Source organism: Acanthochromis polyacanthus, chromosome 9 (assembly GCF_021347895.1).
Source record: "Acanthochromis polyacanthus isolate Apoly-LR-REF ecotype Palm Island chromosome 9, KAUST_Apoly_ChrSc, whole genome shotgun sequence".
Lineage (NCBI taxonomy): Eukaryota > Metazoa > Chordata > Actinopteri > Pomacentridae > Acanthochromis > Acanthochromis polyacanthus.
In genome coordinates this window covers 11,479,172-11,502,095 of record NC_067121.1, presented here as the reverse complement: position 1 = coordinate 11,502,095, position 22,924 = coordinate 11,479,172, and the positions used below count along the sequence as shown (strand labels likewise).

The following is a 22,924-nucleotide window of genomic DNA, read 5'->3' as shown; positions in this document are numbered from 1 at the left end:
AAAGTAATTTCTACATGTGTTATTTAACTTTCATGTTGCATTAAAACAGCAAGCAATGTCAAAATTGAGAATACAGTTAATCACCTGGGTAAATAATAAGTATGTGTTGGTCAAAGGGACTTCATTGTTTGTTTTTGATGTTTTTGGTTGATTTTGGACTCTTACTGTTTTCTTGCTGCCATGCTTTTGTTTATATGAATTGAGTTTTTTGAATCAGCTTAGGTTAAAGCTTGCTTTTTGTTCATTTTGCATCGGTTGTCCCTGTTTACACTTTGGGTCCTCTTTCTGTATTACATGACAGTCTGCAAAAACTGGAAGCTGCTGGAGCACGGCGGTCAGTGTACACAGTCAAATGTCCTTTACATCGACGTGCTGAGAGACTGCAATGCAAGAGGGAAACGCTTCCTCTAGCAACACTTGAAAGCTCAGCTAGAGTTTGCTTCTGATCACACTGACAAAGAAGAGTTTTAGAGGAAAGTCCTGTGATCCCCAAACATCTTAGAAACTCGCTTTCAAAGCAAATAGTTACTCTGGATGGCATCACGTTGGCCTCCAGTTCTACTGTGAGGAATCTTGGTGTTATTTTTGACCAGGACATGTCCTTTAACTCACACATAAAGCAAGTCTGTAGGACTTCCTTTTTTCACTTGCGTAATATTGTAAAAATCAGGAACATTCTGTCTCAGAGTGATGCAGAAAAATTAGTCCATGCTTTTGTTACTTCCAGGCTTGACTATTGCAATTCCTTATTATCGGGTTGTCCAAATAGCTCTCTTAAACATCTACAGTTGATCCAAAACGCTGCTGCGAGAGTACTGACAGGAGTTAGCAAAAGAGATCATATTTCCCCTATACTTGCTTCTCTTCACTGGCTTCCTGTTAAATCCAGAATAGAATTTAAAATCCTTCTTCTGACATATAAAGCTCTTAATAACCAATCTCCATCATATCTTAAAGATCTGATAGTACCTTATTATCCTAGTAGAACTCTTCGCTCTCAAACTGCTGGCTTACTTGTTGTTCCTAGAATTTCTGAAAGTAGAATGGGAGGCAGAGCCTTCAGTTATCAGGCGCCTCTCTTGTGGAACCTGCTCCCAGTTTGGGTTCGGGAGGCAGACACCCTCTCTATTTTTAAGACCAGGCTTAAAACGTTCCTTTTTGACAAATCTTATAGTTAGGGCTGACTGGGTGACCCACAGGGGTTCGGCCTGTGTCTTCATTGCACAGCTGACTCCCTCTTGGACGTCCCTTCGTTCTGCCTCTAGTCATGCTGCTATAGGCCTATAGGCTGCTGGGGGACTTTTCTTGACGCACTGAGCCCTTCTCTATCTACCTTTACATTTAATATGTATACCGTTATTGCAGTACATTCACTCTGTTTGCCCCTGTGCTATTTCTCCGAGTGTCCCTGGTCCCAGAGCTGGATGCTTCAGATCTGCGGTTGATGTTCCACCAGCTGGTCTAGTCTCCACCATGTCCACTGTGAGATGCTGCTGCTGACCTTCCTCCAGCCCTCCGCTTCCAACTCCCCTTTTCCACCAGTCAACTCTGCATTGCCTTCACTATACTTGTTATGCTAATCTACATACTGTTTGAATTTTACTGCTCGCTATATATGGAGTATGTTTCATGTCAGAGCCGTACATCATAAGAGTAAACTATGAGTCAGTTTTCAATGTTAGCTTATACTTTGTTTGTGTCACATATCCTGTCATACATGTATCCAAATGTGTGTTGAGTTTTCCTTGCTTTCCCACCCCTCCCTCTTCTCCCATCCCTCCCCCTTGCCCTCCTCTGTCCTTCTCAACCCGCCCGGCCAGCATGCAGATGGGTCCCCCCTATATAGAGCCGGGTTCTGCTCGAGTTTTCTTCCCTGTTAAAAGGGTGTTTTCCTTGCCACTGTCGCCTTTGGGCTTGCTCTGGGGGTCAGGCATTTGGGTTCTGTAAAGCGTCTTGAGACGATTTGACTGTAATTGACGCTATATAAATAAAATTGAATTGAATTGAATTGAATTGAATTGAATTGAATCGGATGAAACTACAGTAAAATTAAGAAAAAAGAGAGAAGGGGTGGTCACCATTCAAACAGGAAGAGAACTCTATATGATATGTTTCTTACTTCCTCATTGACTTCACAGAGCGTTACGATGGAGCGCACTTCATTTTTATGGGCTGTTGTTCTGGTATCTATTCTGGTATTTATGCAAGGTAAAGACTGATTTTTTCTACTAATGTTTCAATATTTGCTGTATTTTATGTTTACATTGTGGTTGTTGTCACATTTAAATGTTTTGTTTGAAAGACACAGTAAGTAAAATGGATGAAGGACATGACAGGAAGCCAAGCAGGTTGTACAAGAAACTAATTAAACTGCTGTGTGGCGATGAACACACCAATACTGGGTTTTTAATTTACAATCAGTAAGTTACTGTTTGTATTTAGGTTGTTTCACAAGGAACAATTCTGGAATTGTGTGTCAAACCGTTGACACATTTGCATGTCTGTCAACATGACATTACATGTTAACTCGAAGTTCTGTTTTTTTTTTTAACTGCATCCAGTAATTACTTTACTTTTAGCTCTGTGTCTGGCGCTGTGTTGAAATGAGGCCTGTTTTAATTGACTTTGCCTTCTGAATTTATGTTAAATTATGAGATAATATCTTCAACAATTATACAAGGCTACAGACACTCTCTGAAAATGTAGAATTGTATATGTTATTTTCTAGATTCTCTCTTGTCATTTTCAAAACTGACTCTACACAAAATAGAAACAATAAATTGCAGGTTTTGGCTACAAAGACAACTGACAATTAGTAGGATCAGTTTTTTGTTGCTATTGTTCTCTTAAGCAGAACACAGTGGCAGGTCAGACACATTGAGTTTGAGGCTGTCACAGAGCACATGCTGATTTACTTTTCACAGCTCTGAAACTCTTGTAGCAATTCTAGACAAGCTAAACACACATTTTGAACACATAATATCAAAACTATTAAAGCTAGTTATCAGAAGGGAGATGGCTCAAAAACAGACAGTCATTGAAGAGGAGACAAGATAGATTCTGCATTGTATAAACTGATGATCAGAAATGTGTTAAAAATGATGTACAGAAATTCAGCATTGACAGAACACTATATATTGTGTTTTTCATTAATATTATGTGTATCCTTTCTTTTCAGGGTCCAGCGCTGTGCCTCGTGTGTTTGTGCAGAAGGGAAAAGATGTTCTTCTGGAAGTCCCAAAATCTTTTGCTCCTCAACAAAATGATATTCTTACATGGAAATTTAATGCAAGCAACAATTTAGTAAGATTTATTCCTGAGACAGTGCCAAAGATCTTTGATAATTACGCTGGAAGGGTTTCTGTGACAAATTTTTCTGTGAAACTGAAGAATTTACAAGCAGCCGACAGTGGAGTTTATGAAGCACGAGTGTCAGGGGACAAAGATCGAACAATAGCTGAATACAGCGTCACAGTTCAAGGTAGGTTTCTTAACATTTCAGACTCTTCAGTAGAGTAACTGCTGTCATGTTTCTGAAACATTTCACACTAACATTCCTCCACAGATCCAGTGTCTCCAGTTGAGCTGAATGTGGACTCTGTGTTAAGCAGATCAGACTCTTGTATCATCAATGCAACCTGCAGAACAGAGGACTCTGACATCAGCAGCAGCTTTAGATGTGTTAATCAAACCTGTGATCAGGACGGAGGAGAACAATCAAAGACCACAAACTCTGGAGCTTCTCTCAGTATTTACCTGTCGAATGTATCGATCTTCTGCAACCACAGCAACCAGGTCAGCTGGACTGAAAACATGAAAAAGATTCAAGATTTCTGCAAACTAGATCCTGGTAAGACTGAAAGACAAAGCAATCAATAATTTATCACAATAAAAATAGCGATAATAATATTAACATAATGAAACTTTTATTTTTCCATTGATATTTGGATGACTGGTAGTTTGAAAGTGTATCTGTCTGGCTCCATTCATTCGGCTTTAGTGGATCATGTTAGATTATTGATGCCATCAGAACAGGTCTGCTACCAAGAAATTTGTATTCCAACTTCATCTCCTTGAAATTGTGTTTGTTTAAAAATAATTTGCGTTAATTTAATGGAAAATCAGGGAATGTGTAGATGTGCCAGCACAGCAGTTGCCAGTTTTTTCCCCCCATGATTATTAACCAACAAAGACAACATACAAGCTAAAACTTCTATAACTGCTCAAAAGTTCTGTCTGCACCTAATCGAACCAACACTTTCACTGTGAGCCACATAATCCTGGACAAACATGATGACACTTCAGAAACACTACATAGTTTATGGAAATGTTTCTAAAAAAAAAAGATTTCAGGCTTGAAAAAATGCACTGTAATTGCAGAATTTTCAGGCCTCCTAGATTGGATGCTACCAAAGCACACTTTTAGTTATGTTGCATGACTTAAATTAGGCTCAACTTTCTTTCTTTCTTTCTTTCTTTCTTTCTTTCTTTCTTTCTTTCTTTCTTTCTTTCTTTCTTTCTTTCTTTCTTCAGAGCGTCATCCACTTCGCACCAACGTCACTCCCATTGTGACTCCGATTGTGATTGTGATTGTGATTGTTGCCATCATAATTGCTGTTGCAATTGTACGTCATCGTCAAAAGAGGAGACAATGTGAGTAAGTCCCAGTGTGCAAAAAGCTGCAAAATCCTACTGTTTACTGCACATAGGAATTCTATGTTCTATAAAAAGCTCATCTGCTCCATCCAAAAATCATGTTTGTGCTCTTAGGCAATTCAGTTTAAAATATATAAATAATATATCTCGGACCCTTCGGGAAATCACAGCTAATATTTGTTCTACCAGAGCAAATTCTGTAACTTAAATCTCCTATATGCTCATTTTTTTGTGGTTATATCTGTCACATTTACCTGACAACAAAGTCGAATTTAGAAACAAAAAAATCTCAATCGGTCTAATCTTTGTGTTGCTTTCAGCTCATTTATTTCCAGTATGAGTTTATGAGTTGTGATCACAAGGGGGATGAAAAAGGGATTTCCATATGCATTGCTGTTTGAAGCCCTTAAAAATATCTACTGCTAGGATTCACCAACATCAGAAAACATCAGATTCCAGGTTTCAGGGCGGTAAATCATGCTATAATGTGAGGATGGAATTATTTAGACATACACAGAATTTAAACTGTAATGTAAAGGTGCAGAAAGTAAATTAGAAGTCATGTCAAATCATATATTTCCCTATGTCTGACCTGCAGATAACACAGAGAACACTGAAAATACAATCTATGCAACTCCTCAGGTAACTATCATTTTATTTATTTATTTATTTATCAATGCAATATTTGTATTTTTTCTAACAAATACCATACTATTCACCCAAATATACCTTTTTTGAACAGTTTGTGATTGACTTAAAAAACAGACAAAGAATCGTTTTCAGATTTAAAAATAGGGGCTTCACTGTAAAGATACAACACACATTTGCTATGCATGTCAAGGTCCAAAACAATGATATATTTTAAATAATACATTTTCTGTGTATGACCAGGATTCCTTGCAAAGCTGCATCAGTCGCTGTTCCTGCTTTGGCTTTTTCTTCTGCCTGCCACATGCTTTTGTCCCTCATCGTGCTGCCTCCTTGTGCTCGGATGCTTTGGATCCAACAAACTTGTTGAATTTCCAGATGCACCACGACCCATCTACCCAGACTTAGTCCTGAAGTCCCACTAAAACCGTAACACGTTTCTTTACGCTGGGTATGTGTTGTCAAACTGTTGAATGTGCTTTATGTGCATTTTTTCCCACTATTTGGATTTATTGTTAGATACAAAAGTTTCAGTTTTAGGAGCAGGTGACTTAATAAGACTGTGTTTGTATTTGCAAAGCTTCAACTATACACACGTGGACAAAATTGTTGGTACCCCTCAGTTAAAGAAGGAAAAACCCACAATTCTCACTGAAATCACTTGAAACTCACAAAAGTAACAATAAATAAAAATTTATTGAAAATTAAATAATCAAAATCAGCCATCACTTTTGAATTGTTGATTAACATAATTATTTAAAAAAACAAACTAATGAAATAGGGCTGGACAAAAATGATGGTACCCATAACTTAATATTTTGTTGCACAACCTTTTGAGGCAATCACTGCAATTAAACGATTTCTGTATTTGTCAATGAGCGTTCTGCAGCTGTCAACAGGTATTTTGGCCCACTCCTCATGAGCAAACAGCTCCAGTTGTCTCAGGTTTGATGGGTGTCTTCTCCAAATGGCATGTTTCAGCTCCTTCCACATATGTGCAATGGGATTCAGATCTGGGCTCATAGAAGGCCACTTTAGAATAGTCCAACGCTTTTCTCTCAGCCATTCTTGGGTGTTTTTGGCAGTGTGTTTTGGATCGTTGTCCTGTTGGAAGACCCATGACCTGCGACTGAGACCAAGCTTTCTGACACTAGGCAGCACATTTCTCTCCAGAATGCCTTGATAGTCTTCAGATTTCATCGTACCTTGCACACTTTCAAGACACCCTGTGCCAGATGCAGCAAAGCAGCCCCAAAACATTACTGAGCCTCCTCCATGTTTCACCGTAGGGACAGTGTTCTTTTCTTTGTATGCTTGGTTTTTGAGTCTATGAACATAGAGTTGATGTGCCTTACCAAAAAGCTCCAGTTTGGTCTCATCTGTCCAAAGGACATTCTCCCAGAAGCTTTGTGGCTTGTCAACATGCATTTTTGCAAATTCCAGTCTGGCTTTTTTATGAGTTTTTTTCAGCAGTGGTGTCCTCCTTGGTCGTCTCCCATGAAGTCCACTTTGGCTCAAACAACGACGAATGGTGCGATCTGACACTGATGTACCTTGGCCTTGGAGTTCACCTTTAATTTCTTTGGAGGTTGCTCTGGGCTCTTTGGATACAATTCCAACGATCCGTCTCTTCAATTTGTCATCAATTTTCCTCTTGCGGCCACGTCCAGGGAGGTTGGCTACTGTCCCGTGGGTCTTGAACTTCTGAATAATATGAGCCACTGTTGTCACAGGAACTTCAAGCTGTTTAGAGATGGTCTTATAGCCTTTACCTTTAAGATGTTTGTCTATAATTTTTTTTCGGATGTCCTGGGACAATTCTCTCCTTTGCTTTCTGTTGTCCATGTTCAGTGTGGTACACACCTTTTCACCAAACAGCAGGGTGACTACTTGGCTCCCTTTAAATAGGCAGACTGACTGATTATGAGTTTGGAAACACCTGTGATGTCAATTAAATGACACACCTGAGTTAATCATGTCACTCTGGTCAAATAGTTTTCAATCTTTTATAGAGGTACCATCATTTTTGTCCAGGCCTGTTTCATTAGTTTGTTTTTTTAAATAATTATGTTAATCAACACTTCAAAAGTAATGGCTGTTTTTGATTATTTAATTTTCAATAAATTTTTATTTATTGTTACTTTTGTGAGTTTCAAGTGATTTCAGTGAGAATTGTGGGTTTTTCCTTCTTTAACTGAGGGGTACCAACAATTTTGTCCACGTGTGTATGTAGAAAATAATGCGTATTTCTCAAAAGTCTTCATATAATAATCAGATTTATGTACTCATGTCTAAAAGGACCACTGCAACAGTGTCATTTACATTAAGCTAAAGGTGTTTGTGTCCATCACATGGTCTCGATTTTACTTTCTTCTACCTTTGCTTCTGTTTTTTGTGCTAACTTCACAAAATGCAACCTTAATGTGACTTCTTTGGGAAGTCACATGAAGTCCCTCTCGCTCTACTGAACCAAAGGTTTTGTGCCTCTACATATTCTTTTACGGGAAATATGCCACTCAAATGGAAATAAATCTCTCATTATGGGGAATAAATTAGAAAAAATTACGATCAAAATACTTATCTTCCTTATAGTCCTGAACAAAAAGACCATGTATATCATGGTCATCCTGAGTTTTCCATGACTTCAAAGTCTTTGTACCAAAAAACAATAATGCATTTTGGTTCTTTCATAGATTTATCATAGGTCTTCTAAAGATAAAAAGTGCAAACTTTTTGATCCAGAAAAATCTGCTGGCTCAAAAATATACATAGAGCAACTTCAATGACCAGTTTTGGTGATGTAGCCAGTTGCATTAATCAATTTGTGATATGGCCTCTAAATGTCTTGTGAGTCATTATGACTGACTACAACTGCTGACTCCTCTGAGCCAATTAGATTTTATGCTCTGAGGCTGTTTTGCTACCACTGGAGCTGGTACCTCAAAGAAAATTAATTAATATAGCTAGAGGGTAGCCCTCACATTCTTCAGGAAAACCTAATATCTTCAGTCAAACATTGGTTCTTTAATGCAGCTGGGTGTTCCAACAAGACAATATCCCCAAAAACCTATCAAAAGTGGTAATCGAAATGGCTAAATCAAGCTAGAATTGAGGTTATAGAAGAAATAAGTCCATGTCAGAATTACAACAAATGTATTTGAACTGCACCCAATCTGTCAAGAATAGGGTCAAAGACACAGCCAGAAGCTTGTGGATGACTATTAAAAGTGCATAATTGAGGTGAAAATGATGAAAAGACATTTAAGCTAATGTTAGAATTGCTGTATGTATACTTTTGACCCAGCAGATTCTGAAATATTTCAAGAAAACCTATAAGGAATCTATGAAAGAACCAATATACATGGTTGTTTTTGTAACAAAGATGCATGTGTTTCTACTAAAACTCCTCTGACCCAGTGGGACATGGACACAGGACCTCTGGGGATGTCCTGTGTCACTGGGATGGTGACAGTCAATTCTGTAGGTCCTGAGGGTTGCAGTAGGTTTGTAGACTTACCTAGATCAGGCTCATCCTGACACATGCCACAGATGCTCAACAAGATTTGGATGTGGGGAGTGTGGAACCCGGGCGAGCACCTTAGCTCTCTCATGTTCCTGGGCCACTTCTGAACACTTTATGTGGTGTGTTGGGGTGTATTATCCCGTTGAGGATGGCAACTGGTATCAAAGACTGCTGTTGACTTGGGGGGTTAGGGCGTTGTTTGACCTGCAACGTTTAGGTGGGTGGTACATGTCAAACATCCATGTGAACGTCAGGACTCAAGGTTTCCCAGCAGAACATTGCATTATAACAGGATGATCAACATTATTCACATCACCTGTCAGTAGTCATAATGTTGTGGCTGATCGGTGTATGTCATCTCATAGCAGCTTATACACAGTCTATGTAAGCAACACATACAAGTGTGTTTTGAAAGCAATTTCGTGCAATTTAGATGAAAAAATACAAATTTATTGTGACATTACAAAGAACAGGGTTTTCACTTCTGTAGTCCAAGATCTAGAAAACTGCAGTTTTTGAAGGATATGGGTGATCTGCTGTGAATGGAACTCTTGAAATTGAAATGTTCAGTCAGCAAAAATGGCAAAGGGCATTCTCCTAAATATGTGGTCTGTAATTTATTTTCCAGGCTGAAACTACCCAAACTCGGGATGAGATTTCACCCAGTGATGCTTCATGTGTGTCTCCAACGTCCACCTACAGCTTGGTAGGGCCTCACTCTAGACCTGTTGAAACAAGAGACAAACCACTGCCAGAGAGCCTGTATGCTACAGTAGATAAGCCAGCCAAGGTAGAGAAGCCAGCCAGGCCCTGCAAAAATCTTCAGGATATAGTGTAGTTTACATGCTGGTCTTATCAGTTTCCAATTTGCTTCTTGTACTGTAGCATATTTATTGCTGCCTAATGGGGTTGGAGTTAATGGTTTTGAAAACAGCTATGAATGTCAGGCTGTAGCATGGATAAAGAAAAAGAAACATTATTTGGATGGACTGGATCGACATATTATTGTTGGTAATGGCATCAACTTCATACTGTGTGTAGCTTAAAGTCAAATTTCTCCGTTAGTTGATTTAAAACTTAATTGAAGTTGAGGTAACCAAATGAAATCGACCTGACAACCTAAATTTTCTTCACCTTAACATGCATGGACAATTTCAAATAGTTTGGACTGGGATTTAAACATAGCTTGCATTGTTTAGGAAAAACTAATTTCTCTTGCTCAACCTATTTTGTTGATTGAATTTCATTTTATTAGAAACTGAAACAGGTTGATGCAAACAGCTGTGTTTTCTTGAGCCTAAATATTACATTTCAAAGTGGAGCACTGAAAAAAATCATTTGCCAACACAGTGTTTGGTTGAATGGTAGCCAGGGAAGTCAAAGGCCCTTATGGAACAATATGAAAGTTTCAAGTTGGGAACCTGATGTACAAATTTTTGAAATACAGCGGAGGGATTGCAAGGCAGTGAATTAAATGTTGAGGACAATGGACAATGTGACGCTTCTGTATTCTACAAGAAACAATTTAAAAGTTTGGAGATGTAGCTTTGAAGTATTTATACCGTTATGCCAGTGTTTTCTTTATTTCTTATTGTATCTCCTATTTTTTATATCTATGTTGTTTAATATATTTTCTGAATGTATTTTATGTATTTTAGTTTCAAGATTGTTTTACTGCAAACAAAAAGTTTCATCAGAGTCCAACACTACCAGTCAAAAGTTTGGACACACCTTCTCATTCAGTGGTTTTTATTTATTTGCATTATTTTCTACATTGTAGATTAATACTAAAGATTCACATTTTTTGTTAACATAATTCCATATGTATTCTTTTAATGTTTTGATGTCTTCAGTATTAATCTACAATATAGAAAATAATTAAATATGAACCATTGAATGAGAAGATGCGTCTAAACTTTTGACTGGTACTATACATTTCAATTTTGTACTTGTACTGTCTAAAAGCTTGAATTACATCATTTTGTCTGTGGCAGCAGTGACTGAACCTTAAGAAGTTTGTGCTGCAACGTTTTAGCTGTTTTGAATATGTGGATTAAAAGAGGTATATTTTTGCTTGAACAAGCTTCAAAGTCATCTTTGTGTCTTTTGAGTTTTTTTTTATTATTTATTATTTTTAGTTCAACTCATGAATGTTGTTTAAGAATTGTCAGCTGATGAGAATTCCTCAAACTTTGCGGTAACCTTCAATAACCTGGGAATCTAATCAAATACCCAATGCGCTAAAATTAAGTTTACTTATAAAAAAACAAAGCAGGAAACATTGTTAAAAATACCAAAGCTTTAATTTCCATTGTCTGAAATGGCACCAAGAAAAAGCTGATAAGGAAACCAACATGATTTTAGTTTTACATTTAGAAGAACACATAAACTTCCAAATCAAACTGCATGTTTTGTCAGAAAGACCAAGCGATGCCACCACATGGCTGAAAAGGAGTTGCATGAAAGTTTATGTTTAGATGCAGACAGAAGCTGTAATCTCAGCACAAAAGTCAACATATGAAGTCATTGTAAAAAAAAAAAAAAAAAGTTAAAAAACAACTCTCTTTCTGCCACAAAAAAGAAACGGCAGTATTAAAAAAAACAGCAGAATACTGTAATGTTGAAAACTGAAAAAATACAAAGCGAAATTAACAGCAAATATCTGTAAAATATTTAATTATTTTTAGCTAAAATCTATACAGTAAAACTATAATTTCATGGTCAGACATTACATGGAAGGAATTACTCCTCTGAACATTATTTACATGAGGGTCATTCCAGGTGAAATGACCAGATATTCCTTGGGGGTGTTGCTGCACCATCTTCAAATTAGTCCTAAATTTGCATGTCATTAGATAGTCACAAAAGTACTTTCTATGCAAAATTGTAGGCCTGTAGCTCAAATAGTTTCTGAGTTGTGGGGGTCTGAAATTTTCAGAATTTGGGCTATAAAAAGCCTCACCAGCATTTTTTGCATCTTTAAGTGGTTATTTCTCAGCCTCTAGACATACCAGAGAGCTGTGAGTTGGTAAACAAGGCCTCTGCATGTAGATAGTGCCCCACAAACATCCTCAGGTGTTTCTCTACACTCTGCAGGCCATGGGGGCTTGCTAAAAATGCTAAAAATTAAGAGATACCTACTCACGAGTGGGGTTTGGGACCTTAAAAGTACTAGAACTACTGCACAGAAGTGTTCTAACACCTTTGGGTTCCATTCTACACAAACATGTGTGATAACTTAGCAAACTGGAGCTTTCTAGGTACCTCAGTTTGGAAAATATGAGCTCCCAAAGTTGGTGACAAAAATCTCAGTGTGGGACAGGTACCAGAGACCCCAAATTTTTCTACAAGACAGTTCTATCTGTCTTCTATCACTGTACAAAAAAGCAGCAGGGTTATATTTGTAGTTACTGAGATATTCTTACTCAAAATGGCATGGGTAATGTCAAAATCGTTTTTTGCTTTTCAGTACTTTAAATTGGGATACAAGTATTAGTAGTCATTCCAATGGTAGTATTATGTATGTTTTGTTCTTTTTGAAATGTTAGTTGTTAAAGGTGACTACCTTCAAAAAGTGTAATGGTCTAACTTAGGTATACCTAAGTTATAACTTAGGTATAGGTTTTTTTGCTTGTAACATGACATTGTACAATTAAATTTAACATGTTTAATCCCACTGCACTGATACTGTAAAATTCAACATTATTGTTGTTATTTTTAAATTAATCAACCATGAACTACTACAGAGCTCCCTGAATTCAAGTTAGTACATGTAATTTGTATGTATATGTTATAATTACATGTATGCATTGCAAATGGGTGTCAACATGTCATGATATCTACAGGTATGACTCTAAACTAGACCTTGTGACACAAAAAGGGCATTACATTTTTTTGCTTTTCAGTACTTTAAATTGGGATACAAGTATTAGTAGTCATTCCAATGGTAGTATTATGTATGTTTTGTTCTTTTTGAAATGTGAGTTGTTACAGGTGACTACCTTCAAAAAGTGTAATGACTTTAAGGTCCCAAACCCCACTCGTGAGTAGATATCTCTTAATTTTTTAGCATTTTTAGCAAGCCCCCATGGCCTGCAGAGTGTAGGGAAACACCTGGGGATGTTTGTGGGGCACTAGCTACATGCAGAGGCCTTGTTTACCAACTCACGGCTCTCTGGTATGTCTAGAGGCTGAGAAATAACCACTTAAAGATGCAAAAAAACGCTGCGAGGCTTTTTATAGCCCAAATTCTGAAAATTTCAGACCCCCACAACTCAGAACCTATTTGAGCTACAGGCCTACAATTTTGCATAGAAAGTACTTTTGTGACTATCTAATGGCATGTAAATTTAGGACTAATTTGAAAATGATGCAGCAACCACCATCTGGTGAAACCACACGGAATGACCCATGAGTTTTATTGTTGGTACACTGCACGGAGAACACAGTAATGAATAAAAATAACAAAGAATAATCAATATTTGCATCATTCTGCTACAGCTTGCCCTGTGGAGTTTTATAAGGAAACAGTTTTCATGTTACTAAACTGTTGCTTGTCAAGATATGTTGAACATGTCCCTGAAGCAAATTTAAGTGTTGCATGTATTTACTTCCTCATAAAACATCTACAATACCAATGACTAATTTCTAAAACACTATAAATCCTGCAGTGTAACTTCTGCCTTTTTTGGTGCAGCACTGTATGTACTGTTTATGATACAAAATACGAAAGGAAGAACTCACTCATTAAAAAAATACTACTAATACTGATAAAGTTATAAAGGGCAGATCAACTGTTAAGATTTCCAAATGAAATTCTGTTCCTCTAAAGGCAACGGTGCGCACGTTTACATGCAAGGTTGGTAAGTAGAGAACTGCTTATTTTTGCTTCTTGCACTTCTCCATGAGGTGGACGCTGATGACGGCAGAAACCATGATGATCAGACCAACTGAGAAGACGATCGTCTTCACCAGACAGATGGAGAGACTCTCTGAAACTCCTCTTACTGTAAGTAGATAGTAATTTGTAAACAGTGGAACTTATTCAAATGCTGCCATTTTTCAAAATACAAGCAATGCATAGTTCAGTGCAGTGTCCACAAACCATCATTGCCTTTTAATTAAAACTTGTGTACTGTCTATCCCCCCACCCCCACACACTTTCAAACCAAATAAGGTGATATAGTGTTGTGACTCAGTCTGCCTGCTAAAGGCCGGTGATAATCGAGCAGCTTTGTCTAACTTGTAGTCAGAATCACTTCTGGATCAGATATTGGAGTCTTTGGAAAAGAACAATCTTCAGTTCTGATGTGAATAATGTTTATTCAATGCAGAGGCTGTAAGAACAAACAGGAGCAAAATCTCAACCCTAACCCCGGGTCTTACATAGTTCTGCAAACTTCTTCTAAACTCTCCTCCTTTGTCTGGAAAATCACAATCCATCCTTCTTAAGAACCAATCAGGATATCCAGAGCGTGTAATCATGTCAAAGTTTAACCACCTCCCTTTCTTGAAAAAATCAACCCCTCCTCTCCTTCCACAGCTACCCTTGGCTTTCCCCTCATTTTTCTTTCCATTTACTTCAGCAGCCCTTAGTTTCACCTCACACACACACAAAGAGCTTGTGCTTCAGACTTTGTCATCTTGTAAAGGTTTCCACTGGGCTGCAGTTTACACAGGATTGTTCAGTGTAGACATGAACTCAGTTTATACGTCATGTTTTCTAGTTTTATCATTGTTTATGCTTGAGATTGATTTAAACGTCCTATTTTCCAAGTTTTAACATTTGTTGAATTTAAAAACCCCACAACAATAGTCACATGAACTTATTTACAAGGACATTTAAAATGTTTATATTTTAAATACATGGTAATTGCAATAAATTGAACTCCAGCTGTTGATTATTGTCAGGAAATTGTTTAGTTTGTTCGTCTTACCAGCAGGTTGGAGGCAGAAATCTTGAATCCCTGTCATGTTTTCAGTCCAGCTGATCTGGTTGCACTACTTTTTTCAAGCCTTAAATCTTTTCTAGAAATATTTCCGTAATATTTCCGTTTCTGAAGAGCCATCATGTTTGTCCAATTTGAAATCCAGGATTACATGACTCACAGTGAAAGCGGTGGTTCATTTAGGTGCAGACAGAACTTTTGAGCAGTTATCTTTGTTGGTCAATAGTCATGGGAAGAAAAAAAACGCTGACAACAGCTGTTTAATTGAACTGATTTTCAATTAAACTAATGCAAGTGATTTTTAAACAAGCAAAATTTTTTGGAGGCAAAGTTAGAATACAAATTCCTTGGTAGCAGACCTCCTCTGATGGGATCAATAATTAAATATGATCGACTAAAGCCTAATGAGTGGAGCAAGACTGACAGACTTTCAAACTACCAGCCATCCAAAAGTCAACAGTTACAGTTCATTGTGTTATTATTATTGTGATAAATCCAGTCTGTGCATTATTGATTGCTTTGTCTTTCAGTCTTACCAGGATCTAGTTTGCAGAAATCTTGAATCTTTTTCAGTTTTTCAGTCCAGCTGACCTGGTTGCTGTGGTTGCAGAAGATCGATACATTCAACAGGTAAATACTGAGAGAAGCTCCAGAGTTGATGGTCTTTGATTGTTCTCCTCTCTCCTGATCACAGGTTTGATTAACACATCTAAAGCTGCTGCTAATGTCAGAGTCCTCTGTTCTGCAGGTTGCATTGATGACACAAGAGTCTGATCTGCTTAACACAGAGTCCACATTCAGCTTCACTGGAGACACTGGATCTGTGGAGGAATGTTAGTGTGAAATGTTTTAGAAACGTAGCAGCAGTTACTCTACTGAAGAGTCTGAAATGTTAAGAAACCTGCCTTGAACTGTTACGTTGTATTCAGCTATTGTTCGTTCTTTGTCCCCTGACACTCGTGCTTCATAAACTCCACTGTCGGCTGCTTGTAGATTCTTCAGTTTCACAGAGTAATTTGTCACAGAAACCCTTCCAGCGTAATTATCATAGATCTTTGGCACTGTCTCAGGAATAAATCTTACTAAATTGTTGCTTGCATTAAATCTCCATATAAGAATATCATTTTGTTGAGGAGCAAAAGATTTTGGGACTTCCAGAAGAACATCTTCTCCCTTCTTCACAAACACACGAGGCACAGCGCTGGACCCTGAAAAGAAAGGATACACATAATATTAATGAAAAACACAATATATAGTGTTCTGTCAATGCTGAATTTCTGTACATCATTTTTAACACATTTCTGATGATCAGTTCAAATCATAAAGGCATTATCATGGTTTATTAACAGGAGGGTTCCCACTTCAAACTATTTGAAAATGACTTCAATTTCTTCAGCTCAGTGTTTTGGCAACACTTTAATAGGATACAGTTTAAAAGATAAAACTGAGGCCAACTAGAGCAACATGTTAGCAACAATCTTTATATTTATTTTTTTAACAATATAGAGCCTATCTTTGTCTCCTCTTCTATGACTGCCTCTTTTTGAGCCATCTCCCTTATGATAACTAGCTTTAATAGTTTGATATTACGTGTTTCAAATGTGTGTTAAGCTCATCTGGAATTGCTGCAACAGTTTGTGAAAAGTAAATCAGCATGTGCTCTGTGACAGTATCAAACTCAGTGTGTCTGACCTGCCACCTTGTGCTGCTTAAGAGAACAATAACAACAAAACTGATCCCACTAACTCAGTTTCACAGAGTAATTTGTCAAAGAAACCCTTCCAGCATAAGCATTAGAGATTTTTGTCTTGGTTTCAGGAAAACATTTTTCTAAAATGTTGTTTTAATTAAATGTCCAGATCAGAACATCATTTTGTGCAAGAAGAATATTTTTCCCTTCTGTATAACCACATAAGTCACAGCAGTGGACCCTGTAAAAACAGTCGACATCATAACAGAACTAAATTCAGTCATCTGTGTTTTTTCCGGTAATTCTGAACATGCAGTAAATTTTTGAGCATTGAAAGGTTGCAAATTTTGGAACATATGACCAACTGAAATAAAATCAATAACTAATATTAAAACCTTCACAAAAAAATTAAGGCGTAGCTTAAAGTAAACCAGAGCTGTACTCATTTTTAAAGTGTTGTTGTTTCAGTAGTTAATTTGGATTGATTTGTAAGATTTTACTCTTTCTTTTCCTTCTTGCTTTTGTTTTATAGATTTGTGGGGATTTTTAACTTAATTCTGTAAGTTATGGTTCTATTTGTTTAGGTTTTTTGTATATTGTACTTTTAAAGGATCGTGATCTTGTATGTTTTGGTTGTTTTAAAAGCCCAACTAGTGACAGGAGTTGAGAATCAGTTGTAGCTAAAACTCTGTATGCAACACATCAGATTCATGAACTGTATTGAAACTATGTTAATTGCATTGCCCCTATTAAATAAACAAATAAATAAAATAAGACCCTGCAATAAACTCAGTTCAACAGAATGAAGACCTGCTGCTGACCCTCTAAGGAAAAATACAAAGAAATAACTTCTTGCTCCATCTGGATCACAGTGAAGCAACTTTACCTGCTGGTCAGTTCTACCTCTGGTGATCCATTTTTTAATCAGAATAAAGACGCATATATCATATATAGCTGTTGATAACATTTAATCAGATGGTGTTCATATCTTACCTGGTCTCTGAATGCAGAGAAGCAGCCCCACTATAACAAAGAAAGACATTTTAGTCTCGAGCTGATCTGACTCTAACACAGAAGTGTGAAGTGTTGAGGTCTAGCAACAGCATGACAGATTTCAAGTCATCTCTCAGATGAGTGCTTCCTGTTAAAACCACATAGAGTTTAGCTCTCATGCAAAAGTGAACACATGCATTTCCAAACAAGGCTCTGTTTACTGTTGTAAACCTGCTGATAAAAACAGAAATGATTTCTACATTTTTTCAAGGAAGCAGTCTGGAGTGTAAATGTATGAAAAGACACTAAACAAGAGTCACATTATGTGTTCTAGCAGCTCTTACAGACTTCTCTGAATAAATAATAGCACCATTCTTACGATGTTTTCATTCACTTGAGGACAGTTACTTCTTTAGTACAGTACATAAAATCTGAAAAGTACTGTGTTGAAGTTTGTATCTTAATAGATGACAGCTGAGCTCATTTGAGTGGCTCTCTGCACTTGCAGTGATGACCGCTTCTCTTCTAATAGGTCTATGTTCAACACCTCAGATGTCTCTGAATGTAGCAAGAAGCAGAGCAGTTGCAGAACTATAAAGTCAGTTTTTGGTTCTTTATGAAGACCATTTTGTGCTGCACCGGTGCTAAACAAAACATTCATCTCAATAATTTGACTTTCCAAGATAACAGTGCAGCACATGTTTGAAAAACTGGAGGGTCACTTGATGCAGTCTGCAAGAGAACTGTGAGCCGAAGCAAACAACCAAAATGACACAGAAATGGTTTAAAGACAACAAAGTGAATGTTTTGGAGTGGCCGAGTCAGAATCCAGACCTCAATCCAAATGATAACTTGTTTCTGGACTTGAATATGACTGTTCACTAACCATCCCTCTTTATCCTGACAGTTTTACATTGGGGTAAAGGTGCATGTCCAGATGTTCAGGCTGACTGAGACCATCCACACAGGCTAATGCTGTAATTGAGGCCGAAGCTGCATCTACTAAATACTGACTTGAGGAGGTCAATGTAAATACCTATTTTACTCTCTGAATGCATAACATGCAAAGAGACCATGAATGTTGTTGTTAGAAGAAAGGAAAAGCAAAACCACCATCAGACTGTAAAGGAACTGCAGGAACATTCATCTGACACAGAAGTGATGGTGCAGCATTGATGCACAAACACATTCTGTGCATTCAAACTGTAGAGATGGTAAAAATGACGGAAAATAGATGTGAAATAATGATTTTTATTAAACTGATTTCAACGCAGAGGTCACATTATGAAAAAGAACAAATTACTATTTGTGAAAATAATACAGATTTTTAATGTGGACATTATTTACAGTTGTAGCCTGGTTCTTCTTTTTGCAATCAACAAAAAATATTGTAACTGGTCCTTTTGCATATAAATGTAATGAGTTTTTCTTTCTTTTTTGGACATTTTGAATGTGACCACATTCAGAGTTATATACATGAATATTCTTAAGGGTATTATTGATTGTTGTTGAATTTTGTTGTTTGTTCAAAATAACATCCTCCCAAAATATTTTTTAACATTGGTACCCTTTTTTTTTATTATTTACAAGGAGAACACAGGAATGAACAAAATAATGAAGAATAATCATCATTCTGCTACAACATGCCCTGTGGAGTTTTATGGAAAGAAATAATATTCATATTACTAAACTGTTGCTTGTCAAGATGTGCTGTAAATGTTCCTGAAACCTTATCACAGTGTTGCAAGTATATACTTCCTCATCAAACATTTGGTATTGCAAATGTTTGATGAGGAAGATTTTGTTTTATGTCTTTTAAACACATGACAAAATGTGGTGGGTCAAAAATATACATACAGCAACTTGATTTACCAATTTTGGTGATGTAGACAGTTGTGTAAATTCATTTTTCGTAGTTATATGGTCTCTTAACATCACGTGAGTCATTACAGTTGACTACAGCACTGACTCCTCTGAACCAATTTGATTTTATGCTCTGAGGCTGTTTTGCTGCCACTCGAACTGGTGCCTTAAACAAAGAAAATTGATGAATCTAGCTAGAGGGTTACCTCCACATTCTTCAGGAAAACCTAAGATTATCATCCAAATGTTGGGTCTTGGATACAGTTGGGTGTTCCAGCAAGACAATATCCCAAAAACCTATCAAAAGTGGTAATCAAAATGGCTAAATCAAGCTACAATTGAGGTTCTAGAAGAAACAAGTCCATGTCAGAAGGACAACAAATTTATTTGAACTACACCCATTCTGTCAAGAATAGGGTCAAAGATACAAGCAGAAGCTTGTGGACGGCTACTAAAAGTGCGTAGTCGAGGTGAAAATGAAGAAAGAATGTTAAATCTATGAAAGAACTAAAATTCATGATTGATTTTTGTAACAAAGATGCATGCGTTTCAATGACTTCAACATAGAAACTTTCCTAGGTGACAGTAATTTAGTTAGTACTAGTTGCATAGTAGATTCTGCAAAAGTAGGTGCTTCATTTATTTGCTTGTTTATTTTGCAGTGTGCTGTGCTTTCTCTTGGCTAAGAAATTAGTTTGAATTCCACTCTCAGTTTGTTTTATTTAGACACAGTGAAGCCATGTCACACCTTATTCTACTCTTAATAAACAACTGTAGATTGTATGAGAGATGGATGTAGCTCCCAGGTTTGTGAAGCAGTGAAGCAGTGCAGAAGTGCCTTAAACCTGCATTCTGTCTAACAGCCAGCAGGGGGTCGACTTCTCTGGTTTCAAAAGATCAGAGTGTTTAGAAATCTATGAGAAAATTACCCAACTTCCCGTTTGATTTGTAATTTTTTTGAAGTGTTCATGGTCTCAACTGTTAGTTTTAAGTCTTTTTTAAAAACAGTATGTCTACATTCGGAATTATGATCCCATTTAGAGTTTTAAGGGATGATAAAGCAGGGTATTTTTCAAGGCGAGGCTACAAAGTGATTGAAAAGCTCCTACAGTATGGGTGTGTAGTGTCCTTGATTCTTCAGTCTGTGTCAAGAAAAAAACAATATGGCTACAGAGAAAGTGCCAGACTTGAGGCCTCAGAACAGTAATTCACACATCAATGGGTGACATCACTGTGGCTACATCTGTGTTTTATTCAGTTTCAATTTCATTCATATAGCACCAATTCACAACATACACCGATCAGCCATAACATTATAACCACCTGCCTAATATTGTGTTGGTCCCTTTTATGCTGCTAAAACTCTGACCCAGTGGGGCATGGACACAGGAACTCTGGGGATGTCCTGTGTCACTGGGATGGTGACATTAAATTCTGTGTGTCCCGAGGGTTGCAGTAGGTTTGTAGACTTACCTAGATCAGGCTTACCCTGGCACATCCCACAGATGCTCAACAAGATTTGGATGTGGGGAGTGTGGAACCCGGGCGAACACCTTAGCTCTCTCATGTTCCCGGGCCACTCCTGAACTGTTTATGTGGTGTGTTGGGGTGTATTATCCCGTTGAGGATGGCAACTGGCATCAAGGACTGCTGTTGACTTGGGGAGTTAGGGCGTTGTTTGACCTGCAATGTTTAGGTGAGTGGTACATGTCAAACATCCATGTGAACGTCAGGACTCAAGGTTTCCCAGCAGAACATTGCATTATAACAGGATGATCGATGTTATTCACATCACCTGTCAGTAGTCATAATGTTGTGGCTGATCGGTGTATGTCATCTCATAGCATCTTATATACAGTCTATGTAAGCAACACATACAAGTGTGTTTTGAAAGCAATTTCATGCAATTTAGATGAAAAAAATACAAATTTATTGTGACATCACGAAGAACAGGGTTTTCACTTCTGTAGTCCAAGATCTAGAAAACTACAGTTTTTGAAGGATACGGGTGATCTGCTGTGAATGGAACTCTTGAAATTGAAATGTTCAGTCAGCAAAAATGGCTAAGGGCATTCTCCTAAATATGTGGTCTGTAATTTATTTTCCAGGCTGAAACTACCCAAACTCAGGATGAGATTTCACCCAGTGATGCTTCATGTGTGTCTCCAACGTCCACCTACAGCTTGGTAGGGCCTCACTCTAGACCTGTTGAAACAAGAGACAAACCACTGCCAGAGAGCCTGTATGCTACAGTAGATAAGCCAGCCAAGGTAGAGAAGCCAGCCAGGCCCTGCAAAAATCTTCAGGATATAGTGTAGTTTACATGCTGGTCTTATCAGTTTCCAATTTGCTTCTTGTACTGTAGCACAATTATCGCTGCCTAATGAGGTTGGAGTTAATGGTTTTGTAAACAGCTATGAATGTCAGGCAGTAGCATGGATAAAGAAAAATAAACATTATTTGGATGGACTGGGTTGACATATTATTGTTAGTAATGGCATCAACTTCATACTGTGTGTAGCTTAAAGTCAAATTTCTCCATTAGTCGATTTAAAATTTAATTGAAGTTGAGGTAACCAAATGAAATCGACTTGACAACCTGAATTTTCTTCACCTTAACATGCATGGGCAATTTCAAATAGTTAGGACTGATATTTAAACATAGCTTGCATTGTTAAGGAAAAACTAATTCCCCTTGCTCAACATATTTTGTTGACTGAATTTTATTAGAAACTGAAACTGCTGTGTTTTCTTGAGCCCAAATATTACATTTTCAGTCCCTCCAGGATTTTGCGGGCGTTTTTCGTGATTGTTGCGGCCAAAAATGCCTGAATTCATGGCAGCTTTTCTAAAACATTGCAATAAAAGTTGTGATGTTTTAAGCTTATTTGTTGTGATAAAATTGCAGGAGACAAGTGACAATTGCTAAAAAGCTGCATTTTTTCCAGCTTGTAGAACAGGTTTCAACACTGTAATTGACAATATTTATTCCAAAATTAATCATTTAACCTTCCAACCCATTTCCACAAAAGCCTGCACACCATGGTGGGACATTAGCAGCAGCCAGATACTGGTTTAACATGATGTAACCTAACTATGCAGGGAGTGACAGGAATTGATGGGACTCAGAAACACCTCCACAATTTAATCAGTTTTTCTTTGTGTCATTTCCGATACGTCCACAGAGGTAGATTTGTTGTAGGATCACAATCATGTGATCGTCAGCAGGCCGCTGAGGTAGCGTTCACTTGTTGCCATGGTTACCATGCCGTTATCAGACGCTGTGCCGCTATGAATCCTTAACAAATCCGTTGATCCAAACTTTAAGCCGTATCACTGCCAAAGTCTAATCATTTGGTCGTTGTGTCATTTCTGACCGACCCTGAAAACTTCATTTAAATCCCTGAGTCTGTTTTGAGTGATGTTGGTAACAGAGGAAGGATTCACACACGCTGATCGTCACATAACTCCGCCGTGTTCTTTGGTGGAATAATTAATCTAATTTACCTCATTCTTTCAGTGCTCTAACGGATCTGGATGCAACAGTTTCCATCATGGTAGTTTGTCTGGTCTGTTGTCCGCTCATTTCAGCCGTTCTAATAT

General features: G+C 37.5%; 1 protein-coding gene across 5 annotated transcripts; it reads left to right on the top strand.

Moving 5' to 3' along the window:
• The first annotated feature begins 408 nt into the window (after nucleotides 1–408).
• On the top strand, nucleotides 409–21,906 carry LOC110967997 (T-lymphocyte activation antigen CD86-like). Of its 5 annotated transcripts, none has more exons than XM_051953309.1 (7): nucleotides 409–2,208; nucleotides 3,179–3,481; nucleotides 3,566–3,850; nucleotides 4,534–4,653; nucleotides 5,255–5,298; nucleotides 5,548–5,755; nucleotides 21,430–21,540. In XM_051953309.1, exons 1-6 carry the CDS (start codon nucleotides 2,109–2,111, stop codon nucleotides 5,710–5,712), a joined length of 1,017 nt encoding a protein of 338 aa, XP_051809269.1. In that variant the 5' UTR covers nucleotides 409–2,108; the 3' UTR covers nucleotides 5,713–5,755; nucleotides 21,430–21,540. The 5 variants fall into 5 exon arrangements, 4 of the variants coding, with proteins under 4 accessions (XP_051809269.1, XP_051809268.1, XP_051809267.1 ...); XM_051953308.1 differs by lacking the exon at nucleotides 21,430–21,540 and adding an exon at nucleotides 9,456–9,592; XR_007944253.1 differs by lacking the exons at nucleotides 5,548–5,755; nucleotides 21,430–21,540 and adding exons at nucleotides 9,456–9,735; nucleotides 21,710–21,906 and having other exon boundaries at nucleotides 414–2,208.
• Nucleotides 21,907–22,924: the final 1,018 nt, after the last annotated feature.